Below are 27,859 nucleotides of genomic sequence, written 5' to 3' on the forward strand. Positions count from 1 at the left end.
CTGCAAGGCAACAAGTGTGGTACTTTTATTCAAGAAGGGCAGTGGAGATAAGCCAAGTACTTATAGGCCAACTAAGCTAATGTCAGTGGTAGGGAATTCATTGGAAAAAATTCTGAGGAACAGGATTAAAGTACGCCGATTTATGAAGGCCTCCAAGCGGACCACAATCTTGTCGTAGAGTTTGGAGGCTTGTGTGCCTCAATGACTGGAGGGCTTTGTGCTTTCACTCATGGTAGGGTCACCCATGCCAAACAGGTCAAAGGGCAGAGGCTAGACTAAGAGTGCTCCAGACTTGGCAGTTCAACTCAGGGCTAACAACCCTGACTGGTCAAACAAAATTGTTATGGAAACAGCAATGAAGAATCCTTCTACATTTGAGGGCGATGGTATATCTGAGTCTCCACTCAATCTTGCATGGCTGACAGTACCAAAAACTGAAAGGAAGCTACTGGTACAATGAAGGAAGCCCTGATCACCACCAAGACCAAGACCAAAATTGACCAAGGACAGACAGAGATGGAGGACCTTCACTGCTGCCCTAAATGCCAGTGACATAACTGGCTGTAAGAATTATGAAGGGCTAAGTTAGAGTTGATAGTGAGGAACTTTTCTGTATAATAGAGGTGTCCCAAGACTGGACCATTTCCTGTACCCAATGATCCAATGACTGTGAAGACCACGAAGAATAGGTTTACTGTGTTGGCAGCTTGCTAAGCACAAGCTTTCTGATGTGCCCATCCACATAACAAATGTCACTATGTTTTGAAGGTTGCTCGTAGCCTGAAGAATATTCTGGAGCTGCCTGAGGAAGTGAAAAGTGCTATGTATTGATACATGGTTTCCTTCCATATGATACATTAGTGCATCAATAAAAATAACTAGGAGCATTATTTCTCGAGGAGAAGAAATCTGAGATTTATATTGAGGATTAAATATTCCCCTAATATTTCCTTTTTGATTTACTGGTCTCAATGAATAGAGTAAAAAAAAGTTAGTTTTATTTTTGAAAACTAATTTTACCTCCCATTGCTTGGATAGTTCTTACAAAATCCTTAGCTTCGTTCACATTCTCTGGAGTTGCTTGAAATACGCTATTTTTCCATGTAGACAGAGAATGATCAAAGATAATGATGCCAAAATAATCCTCTTCAGCCATATCACTCAAAATTTTTAGAAAGGCTTCAATTGTCTGAAAGAGATGAAATGTTATTCTGCATAGCCAATGATTCCCCAGTACAATAAGATTAGCTCTTGACCTCATAATCTACTTTGTTGTGTACTTGTGCTATATTATTTACCTACACTGCACTTTCTCTGTAGCTGTTACACTTTATTCTGCATTGTTATTGTTTTACCTCTATGCACTGTATGGAAAGTATTTAAGACAAACTTTCCTCTGCATCTTGGTACATGTGACAACAATAAACCAGTTCCAGTGTTATTCCCTGTAAGAAGGTCTATAGTGGCAAATTGGGGTATTAGAAGCTGGAGAAGAGTTTTCATTATAAGATCTACCTGCTTCTGGAAAAGCCTTATAGTCATTGCTTTGTGCAAGTTCGGTCAAGTCATACAAATTTGTTCAAGCTTTTTATCTGAGAGGTGACAAAGATGATTGACATCGGGCAGTGGATCTTGTAAAATGGACCTTAGTAAAGCTTTTGATGAGGTCCTCCATTATAGAGGGATCCAAAAGATTAAGGCACATGTAAACCATGGAGACTTGGTAGACTGAGTTCAAAAATAGCTTAAAAATAGTAGACAGAGAATTGTGGAGGAGGGGTGCTACTCTGATGCGAGGTCTGTGACCAGTTGTGTTCCACTAGGATCAGTGTTATTTGTATACATGATATGAGTGGGATGAGAACGTGGGCTAACCATGCAGATGAAACAAAAATTGGTGGAGTTATTAGTCCCGTCCACGTTCAAAGACTCAACTGCCAGCTGAGATGAGTATGTCACTAGCAAAGAGGTCAGGCTGGGTGGTCCCAAATTGGAAACCATGGAAATCCACCCCTGCAGAAGTCTGTAAAATCAGTCTTCCGAAAGGTGAACTCATGGAAAGCGGCCAGTCAGTAAGTGGGCCAGTGAAGGAGTGGAGATTTGAGGCTTTGACGAGAAGAGGCGGCGGACGAGCTTCACTCCAAGTGAGGTAAGGCCGGGTAAGTTCCTTTCAAAGGAGAAAGTTTCAAAAGTTGAGGCAAGTATTGGGTAGGTCATGGCAGCTGAGAGCGGCCCCGTGGTTTGTTCATCCTGCAGCATGTGGGAAATCAGGGATACTTCCAGTGTCCCTGACGACTATGTGTGCAGGAAGTGTGTCCAACTGCAGCTTCTGGCAGACTGCATTGAGCGTCTGGAGCTGCGATTGGATTCATACTGGAGCATCCGCGATGCTGAGAAAGTCGTGAATAGCACGTTCAGTGAGTTGGCCACACCACAGGTAAAGGTTACACAGGCAGAAAGGGAAGGGGTGGCCACTAGACAGCATAGCAGTAGGCAGGTAGTGAGGGAGACCCCTGAGGTCATCTCCCTCCTAAACAGATATACTGTTTTGGATACTGTTGGGGGAGATGTCTCATCAGGGGAAGGCAGCAGCAGCCGAGTTCATTGCACCATGGGTGGCTCTACGGCACAGGAGGGAAGGAAAAGGAGTGGGAGAGCTATAGTGATAGGGGATTCAATTGTAAGGGGAATAGATAGGCATTTCTGCGGCTGCAAATGAGACTCCAGGATGGTATGTTGCCTCCCTGGTGCAAGGGTCAAGGATGTCTCTGAGCGGCTGCAGGACATTCTGGAATGGGAGGGTGAACAGCCAGTGGTCATGGTGCACATAGGTACCAACGATATAGGTAAAAAACGGGATGAGGTCCTACAAGGTGAATTTAGGGAGTTAGGAGATAAACTAAAAAGTAGGACCACAAAGGTAATAATCTCTGGATTACTACCAGTGCTACGTGCTAGTCAGAGTAGAAATAGGAGGATATTTTAGATGAATACGTGGCTTGAAAAATGGTGCAAGGGGGAGGGATTCAAATTTCTGGGGCATTGGAACCAGTTCTGGGGGAGGTGGGACTGGTATAAACAGGACGGTCTGCACCTGGGCTGGACTGGAACCAATGTCCTAGGGGAAGTGTTTGCTACTGCTGTTCAGGAGGCTTTAAACTAATGTGGCAGGGGGATGGGAACAAGTACAGAGAGACAGAGGGGTGTAAAATGAGGGTAGAAGCAAAAAGTAGTAAGGTGAAAAATAAAAGTGGCGGGCAGGCAAATCCAGGGCAAAAAGCAAAAAGAGCCACTTTTCAACATAATTGTATAAGGGCTAAGAGTGTTGTAAAAACAAGCCTGAAGGCTTTGTGTGTCAATGTGAGGAGCATTCATAACAAGGTGGATGAATTGAATGTGCAGATAGTTATTAATGAATATGATATAGTTGGGATCACAGAGACATGGCTCCATGGTGACCAAGGATGGGAGCTCAACATCCAGGGATATCCAATATTCAGGAGGGATAGACAGGAAAGAAAAGGAGGTGGGGTAGCATTGCTGGTTAGAGAGGAGATTAACGCAATAGAAAGGAAGGACATTAGCCTGGAAGATGTGGAATCAATATGGGTAGAGCTGCATAACACTAAGGGGCAGAAAACACTGGTGGGAGTTGTGTACAGGCCACCTAACAGTAGTAGTGAGGTTGGGGATGGCATTAAACAGGAAATTAGAAATAAGAAATTAGAAATAAAGGAACAGTAGTTATAATGGGTGACTTCAATCTACATATAGATTGGGTGAACCAAATTGGTAAGGGTGCTGAGGAAGAGGATTTCTTGGAATGTATGCGGGATGGTTTTCTGAACCAACATGTCGAGGAACCAATTAGAGAGCAGGCCATTCTAGATTGGGTATTGAGCAATGAGGAAGGGTTAGTTAGCAATCTTGTCGTGCCAGGCTCCTTGGGTAAGAGTGACCATAATATGTTGGAATTCTTCATTAAGACGGAGAGTGACATAGTTAACTCAGAAACAAAGGTTCTGAACTTAAAGAAGGGTAACTTTGAAGGTATGAGACGTGAATTAGCTAAGAAAGACTGGCAAATGATACTTAAAGGGTTGATGGTGGATATGCAATGGCAAGCATTTAAAGATCGCATGGATGAACTACAACAATTGTTCATCCCAGTTTGGCAAAAGAATAAATCAGGGAAGGTAGTGCACCCGTGGCTGACAAGGGAAATTAGGAATAGTATCAAGTCCAAAGAAGAAACATATAAATTAGCCAGAAAAAGCGGCACACCTGAGGACTGGGGAAAATTCAGAGACCAGCAGAGGAGGAGAAAGGGCTTAATTAGGAAAGGGAAAAAAGATTATGAGAGAAAGCTGGCAGGGAACATAAAAACTGACTGTAAAAACTTTTATAGATACGTGAAAAGAAAAAAATTGGTCAAGACAAATGTAGGTCCTTTACAGTCAGAAACAGGTGAATTGATCATAGGGAACAAAGACATGGCAGACCAATTGAATAACTACTTTGGTTCTGTCTTCACTAAGGACGACATAAATAATCTTCCGGAAGTAGTAGGGGACTGAGGGTCTAGTGAGATGGAGGAACTTAAGGAAATACATGTTAGTAGGGAAGTGGTGTTAGGTAAATTGAAGGGATTAAAGGCAGATAAATCCCCAGGGCCAGATGGTCTGCATCCCAGAGTGCTTAAGGAAGTAGCCCAAGAAATAGTGGATGCATTAGTGATAATTTTTCAAAACTCCTTAGATTCTGGATTAGTTCCTGAGGATTGGAGGGTGGCTAATGTAACCCCACTTTTTAAAAAAGGAGGGAGAGAGAAACCGGGAAATTATAGACCTGTTAGTCTGACATTGGTGGTGGGGAAAATGCTAGAGTCAGTTATCAAAGATGTAATAACAGCACATTTGGAAAATGGTGAAATCATTGGACAAAGTCAGCATGGATTTGTGAAAGGAAAATCATGTCTGACGAATCTTATAGAATTTTTTGAAGATGTAACTAGTAGAGTGGATAGGGGAGAGCCAGTGGATGTGGTATATTTAGATTTTCAAAAGGCTTTTGACAAGGTCCCACACAGGAGATCAGTGAGCAAACTTAAAGCTCACGGTATTGGAGGTATGGTATTGATGTGGATAGAGAATTGGTTGGCAGACAGGAAGCAAAGAGTGGGAGTAACTGGACCTTTTCAGAATGGCAGGCAGTGACTAGTGGGGTATCGCAAGGCTCAGTGCTGGGACTTCAGTTGTTTACAATATATATTAATGATTTAGACGAGGGAATTAAATGCAGCATCTCCAAGTTTGTGGATGACACGAAGCTGGGCGGTGGTGTTAGCTGTGAGGAGGATACTGAGAGGGTGCAGGGTGACTTGGATAGGTTAGGTGAGTGGGCAAATTCATGGCAGATGCAATTTAATGTGGATAAATGTGAGGTTATCCACTTTGGTTGCAAGAACAGGAAAACAGATTATTATCTGAACGGTGGCCGATTAGGAAAAGGGGAGATGCAACGAGACCTGGGTGTCATTGTACACCAGTCATTGAAGGTGGGCATGCAGGTTCAGCAGGTGGTGAAAAAGGCAAATGGTATGTTGGCATTCATAGCAAAAGGATTTGCGTACAGGAGCAGGGAGGTTCTACTGCAGTTGTACAAGGCTTTGGTGAGACCGCACCTAGAATATTGTGTGCAGTTTTGGTCCCCTAATCTGAGGAAAGACATTCTTGCCATAGAGAGAGTACAGAGAAGGTTCACCAGATTGATTCCTGGGATGGCAGGACTTTCATATGAAGAAAGACTGGATCGACTAGGCTTATACTCACTGGAATTTAGAAGATTGAGGGAGGATCTTATTGAAACGTATAGAATTCTAAAGGGATTGGCTGGATGCAGGAAGATTGTTTCCGATGTTGGGGAAGTCCAGAATGAGAGGTCACAGTTTAAGGATAAAGGGGAAGCCTTTTAGGACCGAGATGAGGAAAAACTTCTTCACAGAGAGTGGTGAATCTGTGGAATTCTCTGCCACAGGAAACAGTTGAGGCCAGTCCATTGGGTATATTTAAGAGGAAGTTAGATATGGCCCTTGTGGCTAAAGGGATCAGGGGGTATGGAGAGAAAGCAGGTACAGGGTTCTGAGTTGGATGATCAGCCATGATCATACTGAATGGTGGTGCAGGCTCGAAGGGCCAAATGGCCTACTCCTGCAACTATTTTCTATGTTTCTATGAAAGCATCTGGCCTAGATGAGGACCCTAGCCATATCTTTATCTCCTGTAGAGATCAGCTGGTTGGGGTTCTTGGGGACATTTTCAATCTCTTCCTGCTTCAATGTATGATTCACTCCATCTTTAAGCAGACACTAAGATCTTTGTACCTAAGAAAACCATTATAATGTACCTTAATGACCACCACCCAGAGGCTCTGACATCTACCATCCTGAAGTTCTTCAAGAGGCTGGTCATGGTACACATTAACTCCAGCCTTCCAGACAACCTCAAACTTATGGAATTCGCCTACTGCTGAAACAGGTCAATGACAGATATTATCTCCCTGGCTTGACACTCATATCAGGACTATCTGGACAGTCAAGACACCTACATCAGACTATTGTTTATTGACTATTGCTCTGCCTTCAATGCTATAAATCTAAGCAACCTCAACCCTTGGAATCAATGCTTCCATCTATAAATGGATTCTTGACTAACTGACCAGCAAACTGCAATCAATAAGAATAGGCAAAAACACCACCGCCTTTGTTATTCTAAACACTAGTGCTCCACAAGGTTGTGTCCTCAGCTCCTTACTCTACTCTCTGTACATTCAGATGTGGCCAGACTTTGCTCTAAACTCCATCTAAAAGTTTGCAGATGTAATGGGCTGTAAATATTACAGTCGAGAAAGCTTGCTAACACCGTTACTTTCTCAGGAGGCTAAAGAAATCTGGCACATGCCTGTCAGCACTTATACATTTTTAGTAATGCACTATAGAAAGCTTTTTAAGACAATTGCTGTACTTGTGACCACAAGAAACTGCACAGAGTAGTGGACACAGCTCAGAACATCACAGAAATCTGCCTCCCCTTCATGGGCTCTGTCTGTACCTCCAATTGCCTCAATAAAACAGCTAGCAGAATCAAAGCCCTCGCTCACCCTACCCATCCTCTCATTTCCCCTTTTCCATTGGGCAGCGGATACAAAAGACTAAAAGCTTGTACTGCCAGGTTCAAGAACCCTGTAGTTATGACTATTGAATGGTTGCCTAATGCAGCTAGATGGGATCCCGCTTTGATACTGTTGTTTTTTTCTTTATTTAATGAAGAAGCGGAGGCATCATCAATCATGCACACTCAATGGAAATATAACACGAGGAAATCTGCAGATGCTGGAAATTCAAACAACACACACAAAATGCTGGTGGAACACAGCAGGCCAGGCAGCATCTATAGGGAGAAGCGCTGTCGATGTTTCGGGCCGAGACCCTTTGTCCACCAGCATTTTGTGTGTGTTGTTTCAATGGAGATATTATTATTTTGACTAGATAATTTGAAGTTGATTGGATAGTGGTACAGCTGATAGAGCAGCTCCAGAGATCAAGACTTGATCGTGACCTTGGGTGCTGTACGTTCTCCTTGTGACTTCATGGGTTTCCTCTGGATTTTTCTCCCAGGTGCTAATGACATAGGAGATTAATTGGTTTCCATGAATTGCCCCTAGTGTGGGAGAATCAAGGGGGGGAAAAAGGAATTGTTGAAGACAAGGCAAAGTAGAGAAGTACTTTTGCTCTGAAAAGCTCTGAAGTGGTGTTGGGTTTATTGTTGTCACACGTACCAAGATGCAGTGAAAAGCTGGTCTTTCATACTGTTCATACAGATCAGATCATTGCATTGAGGCAGAACAAGATAAAACAATAGCAAAGCAGAATAAAGTGTAAACACTACTGAAAGAGCACAGTGCCAGCAAACAATAAAGTGGAAGAGAAAATGAGGTAGATTGTAAGACCAAGAGCACATCATGTTGTACAAGATGTCTTTTCAAGACTCTGTTAACAGCAGAATAGAAGCTGCTCTTGAGTCTGTCGTATGTGCTTTTGTATCTTTTGCCTGATGAGAGAGGGGAGAAGGGAGAATGTCCATGGCGGGAAGGGTCTTTGATTATGCTGGCTGTTCTCCAGAGAGGGGAGGCTAGTTTCTGTGATGTGCTCCAAAGAAGATGCAGATGTGTCATTTCATTAGTACTTTTACTTCACCTCTGGACTTACAACTAAGTCCAGTAATGGAGTGTGGAATTTGCAGTAAGGCAAGGATAGACTGAGGCAGTTGTAGTCAAGTGAGACCTTTGAAGTGAGACTGCTGGTCACTCCTCAGGTGAGACAGTCGTGGGTGATGGCAGCATATATTCAAGCCAGACGAGTGAGGCCTCTGTATTGAGAATTTTCAGAGACAAGAGAGATAGGAATAATAGAAGGATGTGAAATATACCCAACAACTAAGGACAATTGCCTTATTAACTTCAGAAAATCATTAGCTGTCAACTTGAAGTTTTGATTGACTTGTAACCCCTCTATTGTGAATAGTGATTGATCTTACAAGTAAGGAATTCAAACATATACAGTTTACCATATAGTCAGTATCCATAACTGATAAGCGAATTCTGTATAAAAATAATAGTTTTATGTCCTCGCTTCAGAACAATGTGGGTGACAGTGTCCATGCTGTTCTCCTTGTACACAAGTCAAATGAAAAAAAAATTGAGTCGTAAATTCTGGGCCCAGTTATTTTAATTATTCTATTTTATTTGATTATCAGGGATGCCAGTAGCATTGACATATTGAGCAGAGTGATCAAATGCACTTCAAGCACATTCAACTCCACCTCCCACCCAGCTTTACACCAGCTACGCCTGGCAGAAGAGGTGCCAGCCTTTTCATTTGAAACGGGTCACTAATAGTCAATAAGGAGTAAGTGATTTGCAAAATTTTCACTACTTTAAGTGATTTTGATTACATTTATTATATTTATTGATTTTAGCATATTTATGTTTATTAAACACATTTAAAGATAGCTTTTGGCTGCTGTGAACTGCCACTGCTAGACAGGAAGATGCGCAGACATCACGAGTCAGCTCTGAATTTAGACAGCATTTACGCAGCTGAGAAACTCGAGTTTGGGTGCTAGGCTGGCTACAGTATAACATGGTACATTTGTTATTGAAGTACGTACGCATGAGCATACAGCCCTTCTAAAGAAAAGCTACACATGACAAAACCAACACAGACCTAATGTGTGAAAAAAGAACAAATCGTGCAAACAATAAAAAGTGAACAAATAATATTAACTGCGGAGTCCCGAAAAGTGAGACGAGCCCTCAGCTCTGTGCTGATGGTTGCAGGTCACAGACACAGTCATTACTCATCTGTGGCTCAGCTGCAGCAATCTTAATTATGCACACAATCTGGAGAGGTTTCTCAGTTCAGTAGTAAGAAAGTATTGCATTGACAGAGTAAAACACACAAAGTGCTGGAGGGACTCAGCAAGACAGGCATCTATGGAAAAGAGTAAACAGTTGATGTTTCAGGTCGAGACCCTTTGTCAGGATTGGAGATAAAAAGATGAGGAGTCAGACTAAGAAGGTGGGGAGTGAGGTAGAAACACCAGGTGATATGTGAAACTGGGAGGGGGAAAGAGCTGGGAAGGTGATTAGCGAAAGAGATACAGGACTAGAGAAAGGGAAATCTAATAGGAGAGGACAGAAGACCATGGAAGAAAGAAAAAGGGGAGGAGCACCTGAGGTAGGCGATGGGCAGGTAAGAAGATAAGGTGAGAGAGGGAAAGGGGATGGAGAATGGTGGTGGGGGGGGCATTACCTGAAGCTCGAGAAATTGATGTTCATTCCATCAGGTTGGAGGCTACCTAGACAAAATGTAATGTGTTGCTTATCCAACCTGAGTGTGGCCTCATTGTGACAGTAGAGGAGGCCATGGATTGACATATCGGAATGGGAATGGGAAGTGAAATTAAATGGGGTGGCCGCTGGAAAATTCTCTTTTTTTTTCTGGCAGACGGAGCATAGGTGCTTGATGAAGCAGTATCCCAATCTACTTCGGGTATCACCAACGTACAGGAGGCCACACCAGGAACACCGGATACAGTAGATAGATTCACAGGTGTAGGTTTGCCTCACCTGGAAGGACTGTTTGGGACCCTGAATGGTAGGGAGGGAGGAGGTGTAGGGGCAGGAGTAGAACTTGTTCTGCTTGCAAGGGTAAGTGCCAGGAGAGAGATCGGTGGGGAGGAATGAATGGACATGGGAGTCGCGTATGGAGCGATTCCTATGGAAAGCAAGAAGTTGGGGATGGGGGAGGAAATATATGCTTGGTGGCGGGATCCCATTGGATATGAGCTGGACACGGAGGCTGGTGGGGTGGTAGGTGAGGACAAGAGGAATCTATCCCTGGTGGGATGGCAGGAGAATGGGTTGAGTGCAGATGAGCATGAAATGGAAGAGATGCAGGTGAGGGCAGCATTGATGATGGAGGAAGGGAAGCCCCTTTCTTTGAAGAAAGAAGATATCTCTTTAGTTCTGGAATGGAAAACCTCATGCTGAGAGCAGATGTGGTTGAGACGGAGGAATTGAGAGAAGTGGAAGTAGTAGGGTGGGACGAGGTATGGTCCAGGTAGCTGTGAGAGTCTGTGGGTTTATTATAGACATCAGCAGATAAGCTGTCTCCAGAGAGAGAGATAGATAGATCGAGAAAGGGTATCGGAATCATGAGGTGTCGGAAATGGACCACGTAAATTCGAGGGCAGTGTGGAAGTTGAAGGCAAATTTGATGGTCGACGGGCTCTGCGTGGGTGCAGGAAGCAGCACCAATGCAGTCGTTGATGTAGCCTAGGAAACGTTGGGGAGTGATACCAGTGTAGACTTGGAACACAGACTGTTCCATGTAGCCGACAAAAAAGCGGGTGATGCACCATCAATAACTCGCGGAGACGTGAGGCGAGATATAGGCTTTCAGTGGGGGGGGGGGGGGGGGCGTGTCCAGACAGGTAAATGTAGTTCACCACAGCAGGCATAACTGGGACCCATATCTACCAATTTCCAGCATCTGCAGATTTTCTCTTATTTGTTGTTGATTGGGGAGCCACCTCTCATTTAAACTGAGGAATAAGTAATGAAGATCTACCACTTAAGGAAATTATCTGATCATGAACACAATGTTATCTAACTGCAAACCAGGTACCTTGTTTCTTACATCACATCTGTGATCAAAACATCACTAGGTGGAAAGTATTGAGGTCATAAAAATAACTTATGTAAAATGAAAGTTTTCCCCTCCAATCTCATATTTGTGGCTATCTGGAACAAGTCAATCAGTCACTTTTGTGGTTATAGAGAGCATACATGCAAGGATTTCCACCCTTCTTTCCCAACTTTTCTTACCTGTTGCATTTTAGTTCCTGACATAGATCCACTGTGGTCTATCACAAATACAACATTTTTTGGAATCCTGGTTAAGTTAGCAGGTGCAAAATGGTGTACAAAATATCCATTTACAATCTGAATAAAGAAAATCAACAAGCATCAGAATCAGTTAACATTGTCATCAATACATTATGTTTAGGCACAGTTTTCAGTTACCTGAATGCTGCCAGCAGACAGGTCTCTATTGACATCATAACGTATGATGAAGTTTCCATCCAGAACTGTGTCGTGACAATCAGGGCACTTGCGCTGTTGCTCAAGTGTTGGTTTGAAGGAGACGTGTGCCTGAATGAAGTAATGAACCTGTATTAATTTTGTATTGCTTTGGTCTTTACAATAAACCAAAAACAAAATGTTCATTGCTTTGTACCTTTGTTCCTCTTACAGTCTTTTCCACGAGGGAAGTCAGATTATGTGTTAGGAAACTGGAATCAACATCCAGAAAGGAAATGCCTTGTGGTTCAAAAATATGTACATCAATCTGGAATCAAGAATTCAAAGTGTATTGATATTTAATCATCTTAAATGGGCAAATTCGCAAAGCAAGTTAGCATTGGTGCTTCTTTGTAAGTGTACCTGGAAGTGATTGATAAGCTGCTTGGGGTTCACTCTGATATTCATTTCATATTTTCCCAGGTTACGTTTTAATAATTCTTCATAAGTTAGTTTGAATGTGACTTTTTTGGTTGGTCCAATATTAACTGAAACTTTAAACTTTTCCAGTTTTCTTCCAGATGCCCTTTCAAAATCAAAACAAAAAGCTGCAGTGAATGGTGCATGAAGGTTATGGACAGCTTGGTTACCAACAGAGCTGAGGACACAGCTCAGCACATCACAGAAACAAGCCTCCCTGCCATAATGCTGTCTATACTTTCCTGTCTCAGTAAAGCAGCCAGCAAAATCAAACATGTCACCCACTCTGGTCGTTCTCTCTTCAAACAGCCTAATGAGACAGTGTTTCTCTGGGACCAAGGTGCAAAAGCAAACACGTGCTTTCAAAAGAACGAGAAAGGGAAAAAAAAGAAAGAACATAGTCACGTAAGAAAATAAATTTTTAGTTCAAGTCCCTGAGCGACAAGTCCTGCAAATGGATGGTTCCCAGCAGTCCAGATTATAAGACTATCTAATAGTTTCCTAGCACGATAAGATGGACTCAGGTTCTAACTTGTTATGATCTTGCACCTTATTGCCTACCTACACTGCACTTTCTCTGTAGCTGTCACACTTCATTCTCCATTATGTTACTGTTTTGCCTTGTTCTGTCTCAACTCACTGTGTTATGATCTGATCTGTATGGCCACATGCAAAACAAGCTTTTCACTGTATCTTGGTACATGTGACACAGAGACACCAGTTTCAGTAAAGGTTTGCATTGATTTCCTATTACGTTGTCACAAATTTGTTTGATATTAATGAGGCCAGCAGCTAAAAATGTCCAAATCTGAGGCAGCAGAAAGATCCGCTGGAGTAATCAAGTGTCTTACATAGCTTTGTGATATCTGCTGCTGGGATGCCTTGTTTCTCAGCACAAGATTTATTTCTGAATTTTAATCACCTTACAATGACTCTAAACCAGACAGTACATAACAAGATTGTAAACAGATTCTAAGAAAAAGTACATTGTTTTGATTTTCCAGTGTGTTGGTGTTGTACGTGTGTGCAATGGGATCTTAACCTGGGAAAAAGTCTAATCCAGAATGTCCAGGCACATAAAACATGACAACTACAAAGAGAGAATTAATTGGGAATCAAACTACCAACACAATCATGCAGACATTCTACATCCTTACTAACTTCATTGTTTTTAACTGCTATGATTCTTTGCTGTCTTCATCACCCACGTGCTCAGTGGGTTTATCATCTCCAACAAAGACCTTTGTAGAACATACAAAAAATGCACGTGGGGAGCTGATAAAGAAGGTGTGTATTCAAGGGCTCTTCACCGGCAGTTTCTGGCACTTAATACTAACATTGCTGCAATCCAGACAATACTAAGACACCTGATACATAATTATAATAATTATTTTCACAACCACAATGACTTATGGTATAGGTATGTAAAATAGTTATGTGAAAATCTGCATAATTAAGCTCATTCCTTTATCTTGCAACATCTGTACAGGGAGTTAGTGTCTGAAATAGGATTTCAGGCACTTACTGTGATTTCCAGAACTTTAATCCTAGCTATTTTCCATAGAAACTTGGCATCCCACAAAGAGGATTTCAAAATAGAAAAGGTTAACCAGAACTGATGAAAACTATCTTCACACCAGGTAATTATAAACAGACAAGGGCTCATCTATTGGGAGAGAGACATGGATTACTGCTGTTTCAAGATTTCTTTTTAATGGTTTATTTACACATAGATATGAGGAGGGAGCGAAATTCTCCAGGAGTTATATTTAATTCTTCCTCGAAATGTACAAAAATGTGTAACTCAAAATGGTGGTTGTAAGAGAAAATGGAGTCAGCTTGAAATGCAGGGATGTTTTGAGAACATGCAGGAGTACAAGAATGCAGCCTCAGCATTGAGATAGACAATGGTGAAATATATGTTCTTTTGTCTTTGTCTTTAAGGTATATGTGTAGTCTGGCGTTATATGTCAAGGCTGATGAGTATGGGAGATAAGCAGGTACAGACAGGTACCAGGACTAAATGGAAAAGCACTGGGGTAGAAGTTTTGAAGGATATTAAATAGGGCTACTTCTTTCTACACCAGAGACCAGTTTTAAGAGACAGACTGACACGAGGGAGAGAGAGAGAAAGAGGAAGGGAGTGAGAGGGAGAGGGAAGAGAAGGAGATGGGAGGGGAGAGAAGGAGTGAGAGAGTGAGGAGATGGTGTGTGAGGGAGATCAGGAAAAAGAGAATGGGAGACAGAGTGGATAGTGGGAGGGTAGAGAAGAAGAGGGGAAGGGAAAGAAGGAGAGAGGAGGAGGGAGAAAAGGAGGGAGGGGTAGGGGGAGAGGAGAGGGAGAAAAAGAAAACTGTAGAAGAGGATATTGGACACTTAGGATTCCCACTGGCATTGTATTAGATTGGTTCATAGATTGATTGATTGATTGATTGAAAAGTATTCTTTCTTTCTATATTTTAAAGTGGTTAGTGACAAGACTTTATATCTTATTATAATGTAACATTTTTATAAACTTTAAACACTTGAACCGTGCCTTGTTTGTTTGCAAGCACCTCACTGCTGACTCAGGAAAGAAAGAGGAATTAATTTGAAAAAATACTCATTTTATATTTCTGAGGAATTTAATTTATCAAAGTGGTTGATGAGACAAAAATGATGGAGAACTGTAACAATGGGTGCTTACTTTACAATCCCTGCAGTCTGTCCCTGTGAAACAGCTTTTTGATACTGTTTCTGGGCAACTTCTTTCTCTTTCACAACTCCCACATACGTTACGCCATCCAGACTCCTACAAAGGGCAAAACCAGACGGTTGTTATCACAGAAAGCTGATGCAGTCATCTTCTCCTGTCATATGATTGTATTTACCTTAGATATAAAATACACCTACATATGGAATATCACAGTGCAAGTCACAGAATAATATATTACTGTTGCTAAAGGAAGGAATTACTCTGAACACTTAATGAGTTCTATTCCCGGTCAGAGACCATTTTGATTGAGTGTGGAGAGCTGGATGAAAGATTATCAAATTAAGGTCGTAAAGGATGTAGGAGAATTGGAAAGGACAGTTGAATTTTAATTGGAAAGTAAGTTGAATTAGATTGCTCTGGACCACTACTCAGAAGAATGTGGGATGACCTGATTGAAACCTATCGAATGGTGAAAGGCCTCAATAGAGTGGATGTGGAGAGGATGTTTCCAATGGTGAGGGAGTCTAAAACCAGAGGACACAGCTTCAGAATAGACAGACGTCCTTTTAGAACAGAGATGAGAAGCAATCTCTTTGGCCAGAGTGTGGTGAATCATTTCCACAGGTAACTGTAGAGGCCAAGTCATTGGGTATATTTAAGGCAGAATTTGACAGGTTCTTGATTAGTCAGGGGATGAAGGGACACAGGGAAAGGCAAGAGATTGGGGCTGGGAGGGAAACTGTTTGGCCATGATGAAATGGCGGAGCAGACTTGATGTGTGAAATGGCCTGATTCTGCTCCTGTGTCTCATGGTCTGATTGATTATTAATTTTCTGTAGCAATAAATCTGATGTACCCTTGGGATGGGATAATGCTAGGAGAGGCACAGAGACAACTTGTAAACATAACTGGTTTGGAGCATTGATCTAATAGAGACTGAATACAAGAGCACCAAAATAAATGGAGGTACAATAGCAGGATAAGTAAAGTCAAAGGAAGTTTTAAAAAAGGAAGGAGATAATGAAAATTTAAACTTTAGGCTTTGCATTAGAGCTGCTGCTAAAATAAATTGTCATAAAGGCAAACTCAGATTGCAAAGACCTATTTTGTTATATGAGCTGATGCAGACTTGTTGGTGAAAGGTTTGAGTCACAGATTTAATGGAGGAAATCCAGTCATTTATAATTACATTATAAAAATATAAAAACTTTTTAAAATTCTGTAATTATGTTTAAATAATAGTATTTTATTGAATTTGAACACAATGCTAAATGTGCAATGTGGGCTCTTTACATCTTTCCCAGAACTGGGACTTTGGGTTCCGTGTAGCAAACAGCATTTTAATCTTAAAGCAATCTGCAGCATTCATTCAAATTGAACAATCCAACAGCCTACGGTTAGATAAATCATCAATGAACTGCAACAACATTACACCTTTATTTCCTGTTCCCCTTCCCCAAGAAGAACAGTGCCCACCGACTGCTAAAAATCAGGCCATGTATCAGTTTACAACTTCATGACTGATAAGGGTTTTTACTGAGTGCCTTGCAGGGGAGAAGTAGTGAAAACTGCAGCTTTGGTAATGATATTTGGAGTAGCACTCTTTATCATCCCAGCTTCACAAAAAGAATTCTCTTAATTACCCTGTTCTGCCTTTTTATCCTTCCTGACCACTGCCCATTGCCAAGCTTCCAGGTCAGCCTGGTGACTCTCAAATATTGAGAAGAACCTGCAACCTGGTCATCTCTGAGGCTGAGGTATGCAGATGTTTCCAACACATGGACAGTCGCTAGGCTGCGGAACCAAATGGCATCCCAGGGCGAGTACTTAGGATGGAAGGTGTGTTTACAGACATTTTTAATCTCTCCCTCTCCCAGTGTAGAGTGCCCTCCTCCTTCAAATTATCCACCATTGTCCCTGTGCCAAAAAAGACCAAGGTAACATGCCTGGATGACTGGATTCCTGTTGCACTCAAATCAATAATAAGCAAATGCTTTGGGAGGCTGGTCAAGGATTACGTCTGCAGCATGATACCACCCACACTGGGCCCCCTACAATTCACCTACTGACACAACCGATCGACAGATGACCCAATAGCCACAGCTCTACACACCGTCCTTACACATCTGGAGAAGGATGCTTATGTGAGAATGCTGTTCTTGGACTACAGTTCAGCATTCAACACCATAATTCCCTCCAGGCTTGACAAGAAGCTCAGAGACCTCGGCCTTGACCCTGCCTTGTGTAGTTGGATCCCAGTCTGCCTGTCAGATCAGCAGCAGGTGGTAAGAGTGGGCTTTCCTCACCTACAGCCCTCTGACTCTCAATACAGGAGCCCCTCAGGGCTGTGTACTGAGTCCCTTCCTTCACTTTATACCCATGACTGTATTGCCACCCACAGCTCCAACCTACTAATTAAATTTGCTGATGACACTACACTGATTGGCCTTATCTCAAACAATAATGAGGTGGCCTACAGGGAAGAAGTCATCTACAGGGAAGAGGTGTCAAGAAAACAACCTCTCCCTCAATGTCACAAAAACAAAGGAGCTGATTATGGGTTACAGGAGGAAAGAGTGCCTCTTTCACCTCAGACGGTTGAGGAAGTTTGGTATGGGCCCCCAGATCCTAAGAACTTTCTATAGGGGCACAATTGAGAGCATCCTGACTGGCTGCATCACTGCCTGGTATGCGAACTATACCTCCCTTAATTGCAGGGTTCTGCAGAGAGTGGTGCAGACAGCCCTGCTCAGACTGATAAACTCATGCTAACTTGAGTGTACTCTATATTACATTGACAGTTCTATTTATTATAAATGTTTATAAATTACTATGATTGCACATTGCACATTTAGATGGAGATGTAGTGTAAAGATTTTTACTCCTCATCTATGTGAAGGATGTAAGAAATAAAGTCACTTCAATTCAGTTTGATTTGCAGGAACAGGTGTTTTGGTCCACAGGGTCTGGGCTGAACATGGTGCCCACTGCTCCAGCATCTCCTACATTACAGTCAAAGTGCTTTTGACGCAGCTGTAGCTGCGACTTGATTTGCTTGCAGTTTTAAGAGTTCTGGCTACTCTAGGCACACCCCACTGCCATCTGAACAGTATTGCAAGTTTGGATACAAAGGGAGAGAGAGGAGCAGATTTTGAATCAAACTGCTCATCTGCCAATCTTTCTGTCAGACTTTTACATGCAGATTCTGCACATGTTCATTAGATTTCCTATTATTTGTTTCTCTCTTCTCAGATTAGCTTTAATTATGTTTTATGGTTTTTATTCATTTCACTAGAAGTACAGCTGAACACCACATCAATTATAATGCTCAACCCAATAGAATGCAGATGAGCCTGCCACAACGGATCTATTCTATGTAATTATTTTAATTGAACAACGTAGCTGATACACACATGCTGAAGTTGGTGATGAAGGCTGTTTTTGGGAGCTCTATCTCAAAGAAGGCTTCCTTTGACACATTAGCTCGATTTACCACTCGGCTAATTATCATATTGTGAGCAAACCGTGAGGTTACTTTGGAATCGATCTTCATGCTGTAGATTTCAAGCTCCCTCAGAGGCTGAAAGAAACAAAAGAGGAACATTTCAATAAGAAGTACAGAGGAAACAAACCAAAATAGTTACAAAAGAATCAGAACCACTAGAGATTCTGCAGATGCTGGAAATCCAGAGTTACATACTCAAAATGCTGGGGGAGCTCAGTTGGTCAGACAGCACCTATGGAGTGGAATAAACAGTTAATACTTCAGGCCAAGACTCTGCGTAAAGACCGGATGAGTCCCGATGATGGGTCTCTGCCCGAATCAGAATTATATTGGTGATGACGTTGTTCTTTGGAAACATTACTCAGACAGTTCATCAGTTGGCCCCGAATTTTCGATTAGGATGCCTACTATTGATCTCAGAAAATAGTTGAACGTAATTAGTGTATTTCCCCAATGGAAGATTACATGAACAAGCCAAAACTATCTCTCATTGAAAAATCCTGCAAGGCATCTACGATTGCAGTGCTGCGATATCGTCATGTAGTTGGAAGTGAACGGGCATGGAAGTTGCAAGATGGTGGCAGCTACACAATAAATATTTAGCCATCTGTCAAAGATGTCAAGAGATTAATGCTTCTGATGTTCAGAGGCATTTCAAAAGCTTTGGAAAACTTTAAGTATATGTATATAAATTCAAACAATACACAACGACCCAAGGTAGCTAATAACAAGCTTAGTGATTTGTAGACGCTTACCCTGATTGAAATTTATGGAGCTGCTGTCCCTGATGAATTCCAAACTGGTTTTCATGGCAAGAACAATGTAGCCAAGTGTTGCTACTACTCTGGATTTCATATGGGCATCAGCATTGAAGTTTGTTCAATAACCACAGGCTGACCACAACTCAGGGCTTCTAGCTTTCATATTAGTTATGCTGTGAATTTCTGACATTCATCTGTAAAATCCCAGCCATTACTTTTTAAGTAGTTATAAAGTACAAATTATATCCCCGAGATATATTTTACAAAATCATTGAATTATCAAAATTAACCTAATCAAATGCTCTTCAGCGAAAGGAGGAATTCATCAAATCACCCTGTATATGAAAACAAAACTAAAGTATTACTGAGTAAATACTACTGATATTATAAATGATATCCATATTGCAAATAGTAAGTAATGAGTAAATAATTCAAGCTTACTTTTATGCCATTGCTGTTGGTACTTTTCTTTTGTTCCAATCAGGAAAATGAAAACAAAATATCAGTATTAGAAAATGGCCACAGTGAACACATATTATACTGACTAATCAAATAAAGCTAAACTCTATTTCTTCTTTCTTAGAATAGAGTTAGAATACTAAAGAATAGAATGAATTAGAATAAATAATGCCAGTAATAATTAATGTGATTTTTCAGGATACATTTTGATGGCACAACTCTATTTTTGTAAAATTAACATTATATACAGTACACACATTTGATAAGTCTAATTTTGTGAATTAGCAGTTTCCACTTTGAATGAATAAAGGACTTACTTGTCATAGCAATCTAATAAACATGATATTAACAGATAATTGGGGTTGTGAATTTCAAACAAAAGATGCTGCCTGAAGTTTATAATATTATCTGTGTTATGACTTTAAAAAAAACTGGAGCATTTGTATGGCTGAAATACTACCCACAGTATGTACACAATAACTAGCAGTATTAAATATTGCAGTTGAGAAAAGAATTGCATAGCATTATACCTGTAGTAATTAATTTGTAATAATATTCTTTATGCAAAGTTTTTCACTATCAACAAATAGTAGATGGAAAGCAAAGAAAAACTCTCAGTACACATCATTATAGAAGCTCAGATACTACATAGTGATTTTAGTATTACAGCTTAATGAAGATTAACAAAACTGCCTTTGACTTACTAATGCACCCATTCATTTGTATTAGCAACCATATTGTATTATGCCATTGTAAATCATACACTACCTTATGGTGCTCTGATTCTGTTAAAATTAATTCAGAAGATATTAATACTGGAATAGACATTAGTAAAAGGTAGGACAGCATTGTTTTCATTTTGAACAATGTTCATTTGTCAAACAAGATGCAAGAAAGCTGGTTTTATTTTCAGATCTGTTAATGAACAATCCTTATATTAACCCTGCCCTTAAACTCAGCAGATTGTGTTGACCTGATGTATGATGAAACACAAACTCTCAGCAAACACACAGTTCAGGGAAATTGTGCAATCTGACTGTTCCAAAGGTTGGTCTGTATATGATATTCAGTAATCCACCAAATTATTTTAAACACAGAATCTGATAATTTGCTAGTACTTGCTCATGAAAGGTGTCTCTGGCAGTTGAATGAACAGCCATCAACCCCAGATGTGTGATTTACCAAGTGCTCACTGAGGCAAGTTAAAATGGAAAACGTTTGTGTGGCATCTGGCTCACCAGGCAAAGCACCTGGTCATTTGTAACTGCATGCACACCATTGCCTTGAGCTTTTCGACTGAACTTTGAACAGAATATAGTCACTTTTCAGTACAATGAAAGCTCTAAAGCATATCAGATAATAGAAGGGAAATCCATACCAGGCACTGATAATTCCACAAGATACCTTCACTAGGTAGGATTTATATGCTGTATATCTGGTCTCACATCATGTTTTACAAGTATTTCTTCAACATAATTTATTTAAGATTATGAATACAAGAATTACATTACCTCAAACTCCAATTTTTAGCATTATCCATAATTATCCATAACATAAAAATGTCTATGTAAAACTTAAAACCTTGTTCATAATTCTTATCAACCACCATAGTAATTACAATTATTCATTGCATTTGAGTAATTATGAGGTATCATGAACAAATCTGTGAGGTCCGTAATTTGAATGGAAGTTTACGGAAGCTGGTATCCACATACTTTTTCCCAGGGTGAAGGAATCTTAAATTAAGGACAAACTGAGAGACAAAATATTCACACAGAGAACAGTAGTTGCCAGAGGAAGTTGTGTATTTATATTTCAGTAATATTGTAAATATATTGTTTGATGAAGCCTTTTTCTTGTTTGCTTAATACAATATGGGTTATACAGTATGTAAAAGTATGTGAATGGTATACGTCATTGCACCACTATGTCATAAGAGTGCATCTCACTTAAAAGTAAAACCAAAGTTTACATGCATCTCTCTGGGTCCCTTGTTTTTCCTTTGATTAGTTTTATGTTTTGGAGTTACAAAACATAATACTGGTGATGAGGAACTTTCAAACGAACTTGAAATGACTACCAGCTTGTTCAAGCACAGCAAGGCATTCGAATTTTAAAAAGTGCTGCAAGATGTTTGAGTAAAAAAAGGCAGAAAATGGATGAATTCACAGGTTCATAAACAATGAGTTCCTTGTGATAATAATCATAAATTTTAAAAAATCAGAAATGGCTGGCTATATCAGAAACACAAACGTGTTTGATTGCACAAAAAATAACTGATTGAAATATACTGAATGGATTGATCAGTATCTTACAAAGAATAGAATAGCCGATGAAAAATGAGTGCCAGTTTTGCTGGGTGCATTAGGTGGAAAAGCATAGTTTGCTTAGAAGTTTAACTGCTCCAACCAAACCAGCCAAAATGCATTTTGCAGTTATAATGAAAGTAATGCACAAACATTTAGAACCAAAACGATTGTTGATTGGAGAACACTTTAGGTTTTGTAAGTGTAATCAAAAGGAAGGGGAGTCTATTTCACAGTACATGGCTGGATTGTAGAGATTGTTTGGGCATTGTCAATTCCATGATGGGCTTAATGATGGACTGAGAGATCATTTAGTTTGGGGAATCTTACAAGAAAACATTCAAAGCTGTTTCCTAACTGAAACACGACTTATATTCTAAAGAGTAGTTGAAATTTCTATATTAATGCAAACAGCAGACAGCGATATAATGGAGTTGTGGTTAGGAACGAAAGTGAATGTGAACAAAATTACAATGTCTAACAGAAACTACCTGGCTGAACAAATTCTGGTACTGCTGTGGCAGGATCTCACATACACCTGACTAACGTAGGCATTAAGGCCAAACTTGCAGAAAATGCAAAGAAGTAGGACACATACAAAGAGTATGCCATGTAAACAAAAATAAATAGACTGCACAAGGTAGCCAAAAAGATAGAAATTCAAGTTAGTTTCAAGAAGAGCACCAATCTGCATACTGCTGATGAAAACTCTGATAATGATGAGAGTGACACAGGACTGGGTCGCCTTGGAACTTACTATGTGAGAACTAACGATAGACAAGCAAAATGGCTTCTGCTAGAAGTGAATGGCAAATTAATTATGATGAAATTGATCACTAGCTCAGCAGTTTCAGTCATTCCACAAAATCTGTTTGAACATCATTTCAGAGATAATAAACTGAAGCTGCAGATATCCAACTAAGAACTTATACTGAAGAAAAAATAACTCCAGTGGGAATGACATTCGTAACAGTGAAATACAACAACCAACAAACTACATTGGGCTTGTACGTTTTAAAAACGGGAGGGCCAGCACTATGGGGCCATGATTGGCTGAGACAACTACAACTTGATTGGAGCTCCATCCACCATTTGCATGCCACATCCCTGCAATAGCGTCAATAAAAGGGAAAAATAGTGTTAAATGAAAATGACACATTCAAGTTTTACAAAGCCCATCTAGATCCTTACACCATCTGTGATAAAGTAGCCAGTGAGCAAGATATCATGGAAGATGATGAATCCTTTTCAAGACTGAGTGAAGCCCATGCACAATGCCAGTGGTCCCAGTAGCCCAGGAGAATTGTTTGTTAGAATAAGTGGTAATTTTAAGGTAACCATCAATCCGAGTACTGACAGTAGATCAATACCCTCTGCCCAGGATAGAGGGTATCTTTGCAAACCTTTTTGGAGGAAAGCACTTCAGTAAAGTGGAGTTAGCTGAGGCCTACCTACAGATGGAGATTGAAGAAGAGTCCAAAGTGCTTCTCACCATAAACACTCACAAAGGGATTTATCACTATAATAGGTTTATTTTGGAGCAGCACCTGCACCTGCACTCTGGCAGAAAGCTGCGGACCAGGTGCTGCAAGGCTGCCCAGGTGCTCAGTGTTATCCAGATGATACCTTTGTTACCGGTAAGAATGATAAGGACCATCTCCAAAATCTAAGGACATTGTTAAAAAGATTAGAGGATTATGGACTCAGAGCACAAAGCAATTGTGAATTTTTAAGCCAGCATCAGTTACTGTGGCAAATTCAAGCAGTGGTGGATGTCCCAGGGCCAAAGGATGTGTTACAATTGTGGTCCTTTTTGGGATTTGTGAATTACTATAACAGGTTCCTGCCAAACCTAGCTAGTGTGCTCCACCCCTTGAGATCATTACTACAGATCAAGATGAAATTGCTATGGTTAAAGCGTGTGAAGTGGCTTTCCAAAAGATCCAGGAAGTGCTGGTGTCAGACATTGTACTCACATATGTCTAGTGTCTAGTGAGGTGTGCCTGTGTCACCTCGCCTTACAGTATGATGCAGTCACATTAGGAGTGACTGAGGTGAACGCCCCATAGCCTTTGCATCACATTCCCTTACCACTGCAGAGAAAAATTACACACAGACTGACAGGTATGGAATGTAAAACATTTCAATCAGCACTTGTATGGGAGTAAGTTTACCCTTAGTCCTGATCATCACCCACTAATGTCCCTTCTCAAACCAGAGAAGAGTGTTTCATTAACAGCAGTAGCACAGATGCAGAGGTGGGCTCTGTTCTTGGAGGACACAATGACAAGATCAAATACAAGCTGGTGTACAAGAATACAAGAAGATGGAAATGGATTTTCCTGTTTTCCCTTGGAAAAGGAAATATCTGAAAAATTTACAGAAGAGGAAACTCATCTTGACGTATTCTCCCTAATACAAATCGAAAGTCTCCCTATTACGGCAGAGATGATCCAAAGGGAAACTAGAAAAGATCCCACATTGTCTCAGGTCTACATGGCCTCCCAAAGTGGCTGGAATGTGCAGCAGAAATTCCATATTCCCCATTTTTACCATAACCAGGATGAATCTACCTTTGATGGTGATTGCCTTATGTGGGCATTGAGAGCTGTTGTACCATCCAAGTTGAGAGCTTAAGAGTTGGAGGAGCTACATGCTGGTCAGCTAGGGGTGGTTGAAATGAAAGTGTTGGCTTGAAGCTTTGTCTGGTGGCCTGGGATAGATCAGCACGTTAAGCAGCTTGCCAAGCACTGTTTGGATGCCAACATGTCCAGAAGATGCCATAAGCAGCACCTCTCTATCCCTGGGAACGGCCTGCCTTTCATTTCAATTTTGCTGGACAATTCATGGGCACAAATTTGTGGGTAGGAATGTATGATGCTACTAAGCGGCCAGAAGTGTACCCGATAGTCTCCACTACAGTCTCATGCATGGTTAATGTGTTGAGAGGTCTCTTCTCAAGGACTGGTGTTCCAGAATACTTAGTCAGTGACAATGGTCCACAGTTTGTTACAGTCATTCCAGACAATGAATGGAATAAGACACTATTCCATTCACTGGAATAAGCTACAAATGGCTTAGCAGAAAGGATTACCAACCAGCAGAACACACTACACTAACACTGAATCAGAAGCTTGCCAATTTCCTCCTTGCATATTGCAATGCAGCGCACTCCACAACCAACCACTCACCAGACATGCTGTTCCTGGGTTGTCCATTACAATCTCACTTAGGTCTTCTCAAACCCATTCTCAGCAGGAGTACTCAGGACAAACACTGAGTTTCACTCCTGGATAAATTGTCATGGCGAGGGACAACAGAGGTGATCAAAGTGGTTTCTTGGAAAGATTAAGGACAGAACTGGACCACTCTCCTACATGGTGGAGATTGCACCAAATGTCATCTGGAGATGACACATTAATCAATTGACAAGAGGAGAGTCAATTGTTAGAGAAGGAAGGTGTCCATAGCTGTCAGAGCCACTTCATGCAGTGCCAGAGTCAACTCCTACATCCACCACAAAGGAGGTCCCTGTTTCACAGCCACAGCTCTCATCTGCCAAGCAGTCTTTCTCCTTGCCAAGAAAGACATTATCCCACAAGACTAAGAAATCCTCCACAGTGTTTAAATCTTTAGGTCAGAATGAAACACTTCAAAATTTATTATGGTATGGATGTGTATATAGAAGCTGTATTGTATAATATACGGTCTGTGTGTGTGTATATATATGTTTGTGTATCTTGTGAACCAGATCCCCACTATGTGAGCAGTCTTGGGAGAGATGAAAGCTATGGGAGTAAACCCTAACAGCATATCCGGATTGGAGCCCCTAAGGTGGCTGGATGTCATTGAACAACCTTCCAGCAGCTCCTGGATCCAAACTGGTTCCAAATGTAATGCCTCATAAGCTTCCCTTTGGACTACACTGGTGAGGCCGAGAGAGGGATCTTGACAACTGGGAATCTCAGGATCTCCATACCTTCTGCCCAGTCTTGTAATGATGATCATCTCCACCCATTTTCCTTTGAGACGGACGGATGCTAATAGCCACCACATATTTTATATCTAAAAAAATATAGATGACTACCAGAGAGCAATGTGTTACATATTTGAGTTGAATTGCATTCTACACTGAGTTGGAATTCATAGCCGAACAGGAAAATGTGTTGTGTATTTAATATTTAAGTAATATTGTAACCATATTGTTTCTTTATTGTTTACATAATACATTTTGGATCATTTGTAAGAGTACGTGAATGGCATACAACATCATGACACTACATCATAAGTGCCCATCTTTCTTAAAACTAAAAATTAAGTTTACACACATCTCTCAAGCTCCATTGTCTTTTTCCATTTTTTAAATGTTGTGGAGTTAAAAAGCATAGCAGAAATGGTAGAAGCAGATACTATTAAAATTTAGAAGTCAGGTACATGGACACAAGAGGTTTCAAGGAAAATGGACCAGACCTGTGCAAATGGGAATACCTCAGTTGTCATAGATGAGTTGAGTCCTTAGGCCTATTCCTATGCTGTATAATTCTACAACTGTACGAACCAAGTCATTACAATCTCTGTTTATGTCTTAAGGCTCATCATCTTTGAGTCTCTATTGTAATATTATCTTGTATCCTGATCACCACTCTGTTCACTGGGCTGATATTTGAAAATCTTACCTTTTGTTGACATCCTGAATAGGATCTTCAGAGTTTTAGAACTTCTGCCATGTTGCAATATAATACTTTCTTTGTAATTTATTTTTTTATTGAAGTTCATCAAACAAATATTTCCATAAGATGTATTTCAGACATTGTATATATATATATATATATATATATATATATATATATATATATATATATCATATAATCATATATATCACAAATCTCCACAAAGTATTTATCTGAGGTACACTTATAGAAAAGAGTGGAAAGAAAAAACAAGCAAAAGGAAAGAACTATGTACAAGTGGGGAGTGATCTTTTTTTTTAACAACAGATTCATTGATTTGTGAGAATAAAATCAGGCCTATGAGGCATTATGTAGTTAAACCATTTTTCCCAGTATGAATCAAATTGTTACAGCTTATGGTTAACAGATGCTGTTATCTTCTCTATTTTGTAAATGTCTATTGTAATTTCCATCCATGTATTTAAAATTGGTTTCTCCTGTGATAACCATTTCCTAGTAAGTCTTTTTACCAGCCACCAACAGTATATTCATTAAATATTTATCTCTTTTCAACCATTCTTGAGGTATATATCCAAAATATATGGTCTTACTCTCTAAGGGTATTTCACATTTAAAAATGTCTTGTAGGGCATTGTGTATCCCCCTCCAATAGTTTTTGATAACAGGGCAGTCTCAAAAAATATGATAATAATTTGCATTTTGATTTCCGCGATTTCTCCAGCAAACAGGGAGTTTACTATCATAATGGGATTTCTGAGAGGGTGTAATAAAATATCTTACCAAGTTTTTCCATCCAAACTCCCTCCATTTCTGTGAACTGGTACTCTTCCATTGATACCTCCATATTGTTGTCCATTCTTCCTCAGATATAATTATCCCTCCTTCCTTCTCCCATTTTGTTTTAATGTATGAAGTCGAATGTATTTTAAGATTTGACAACCCCTTATACATGCTTGAACTGACTCTACTACCATTATCTGAATTATATGCTTTTCTAAAGAGCTCTATCAAGCATTGTATTTGCCTTGGTTACATTTTAAGCGTCTTATTAACACATTGTCGCATCTGTAAATACCGATAAAAATCTTGTTTTTCTAATAAGTGTTTCTCTTTAAGCATTTCAAAACTGAACAGTGTTCCTTCTTTCATTATGTTGCAAAGAACTATTATTCCTTTAGCTGTCCAGTCCTTCAATCTAGCATCCAATTTATTTGGTGTAAAATCTGAGTCATATGCACACCATTTAAGAACTGCAATATCTCCCTCTAGATCAGTGGTTCCCAACCTTTTTTTGGCCATGCCCCACCTAATCACCTCTA

The 27,859-nt window shown here is 40.4% G+C and overlaps 1 protein-coding gene across 1 annotated transcript in view; it reads right to left on the minus strand.

Moving 5' to 3' along the window:
* Positions 1 to 20,450, minus strand: part of LOC140742030 (inter-alpha-trypsin inhibitor heavy chain H3-like) — a 66,887-nt gene extending 46,437 nt beyond the window's left edge. The window contains exons 1-9 of the mRNA XM_073072720.1: positions 20,312 to 20,450; positions 19,526 to 19,552; positions 18,232 to 18,398; positions 14,810 to 14,914; positions 12,067 to 12,229; positions 11,861 to 11,971; positions 11,647 to 11,775; positions 11,449 to 11,565; positions 1,021 to 1,189 (exon numbers count right to left, since the gene is read on the minus strand). Coding sequence (XP_072928821.1) covers positions 1,021 to 1,189; positions 11,449 to 11,565; positions 11,647 to 11,775; positions 11,861 to 11,971; positions 12,067 to 12,229; positions 14,810 to 14,914; positions 18,232 to 18,398; positions 19,526 to 19,552; positions 20,312 to 20,401 — 1,078 coding nt within the window. The 5' untranslated portion in view covers positions 20,402 to 20,450. The remainder of the gene's footprint in view (positions 1 to 1,020; positions 1,190 to 11,448; positions 11,566 to 11,646; positions 11,776 to 11,860; positions 11,972 to 12,066; positions 12,230 to 14,809; positions 14,915 to 18,231; positions 18,399 to 19,525; positions 19,553 to 20,311) is intronic.
* Positions 20,451 to 27,859: the final 7,409 nt, after the last annotated feature.

Source organism: Hemitrygon akajei, chromosome 19 (genome assembly GCF_048418815.1).
Source record: "Hemitrygon akajei chromosome 19, sHemAka1.3, whole genome shotgun sequence".
NCBI lineage: Eukaryota > Metazoa > Chordata > Chondrichthyes > Myliobatiformes > Dasyatidae > Hemitrygon > Hemitrygon akajei.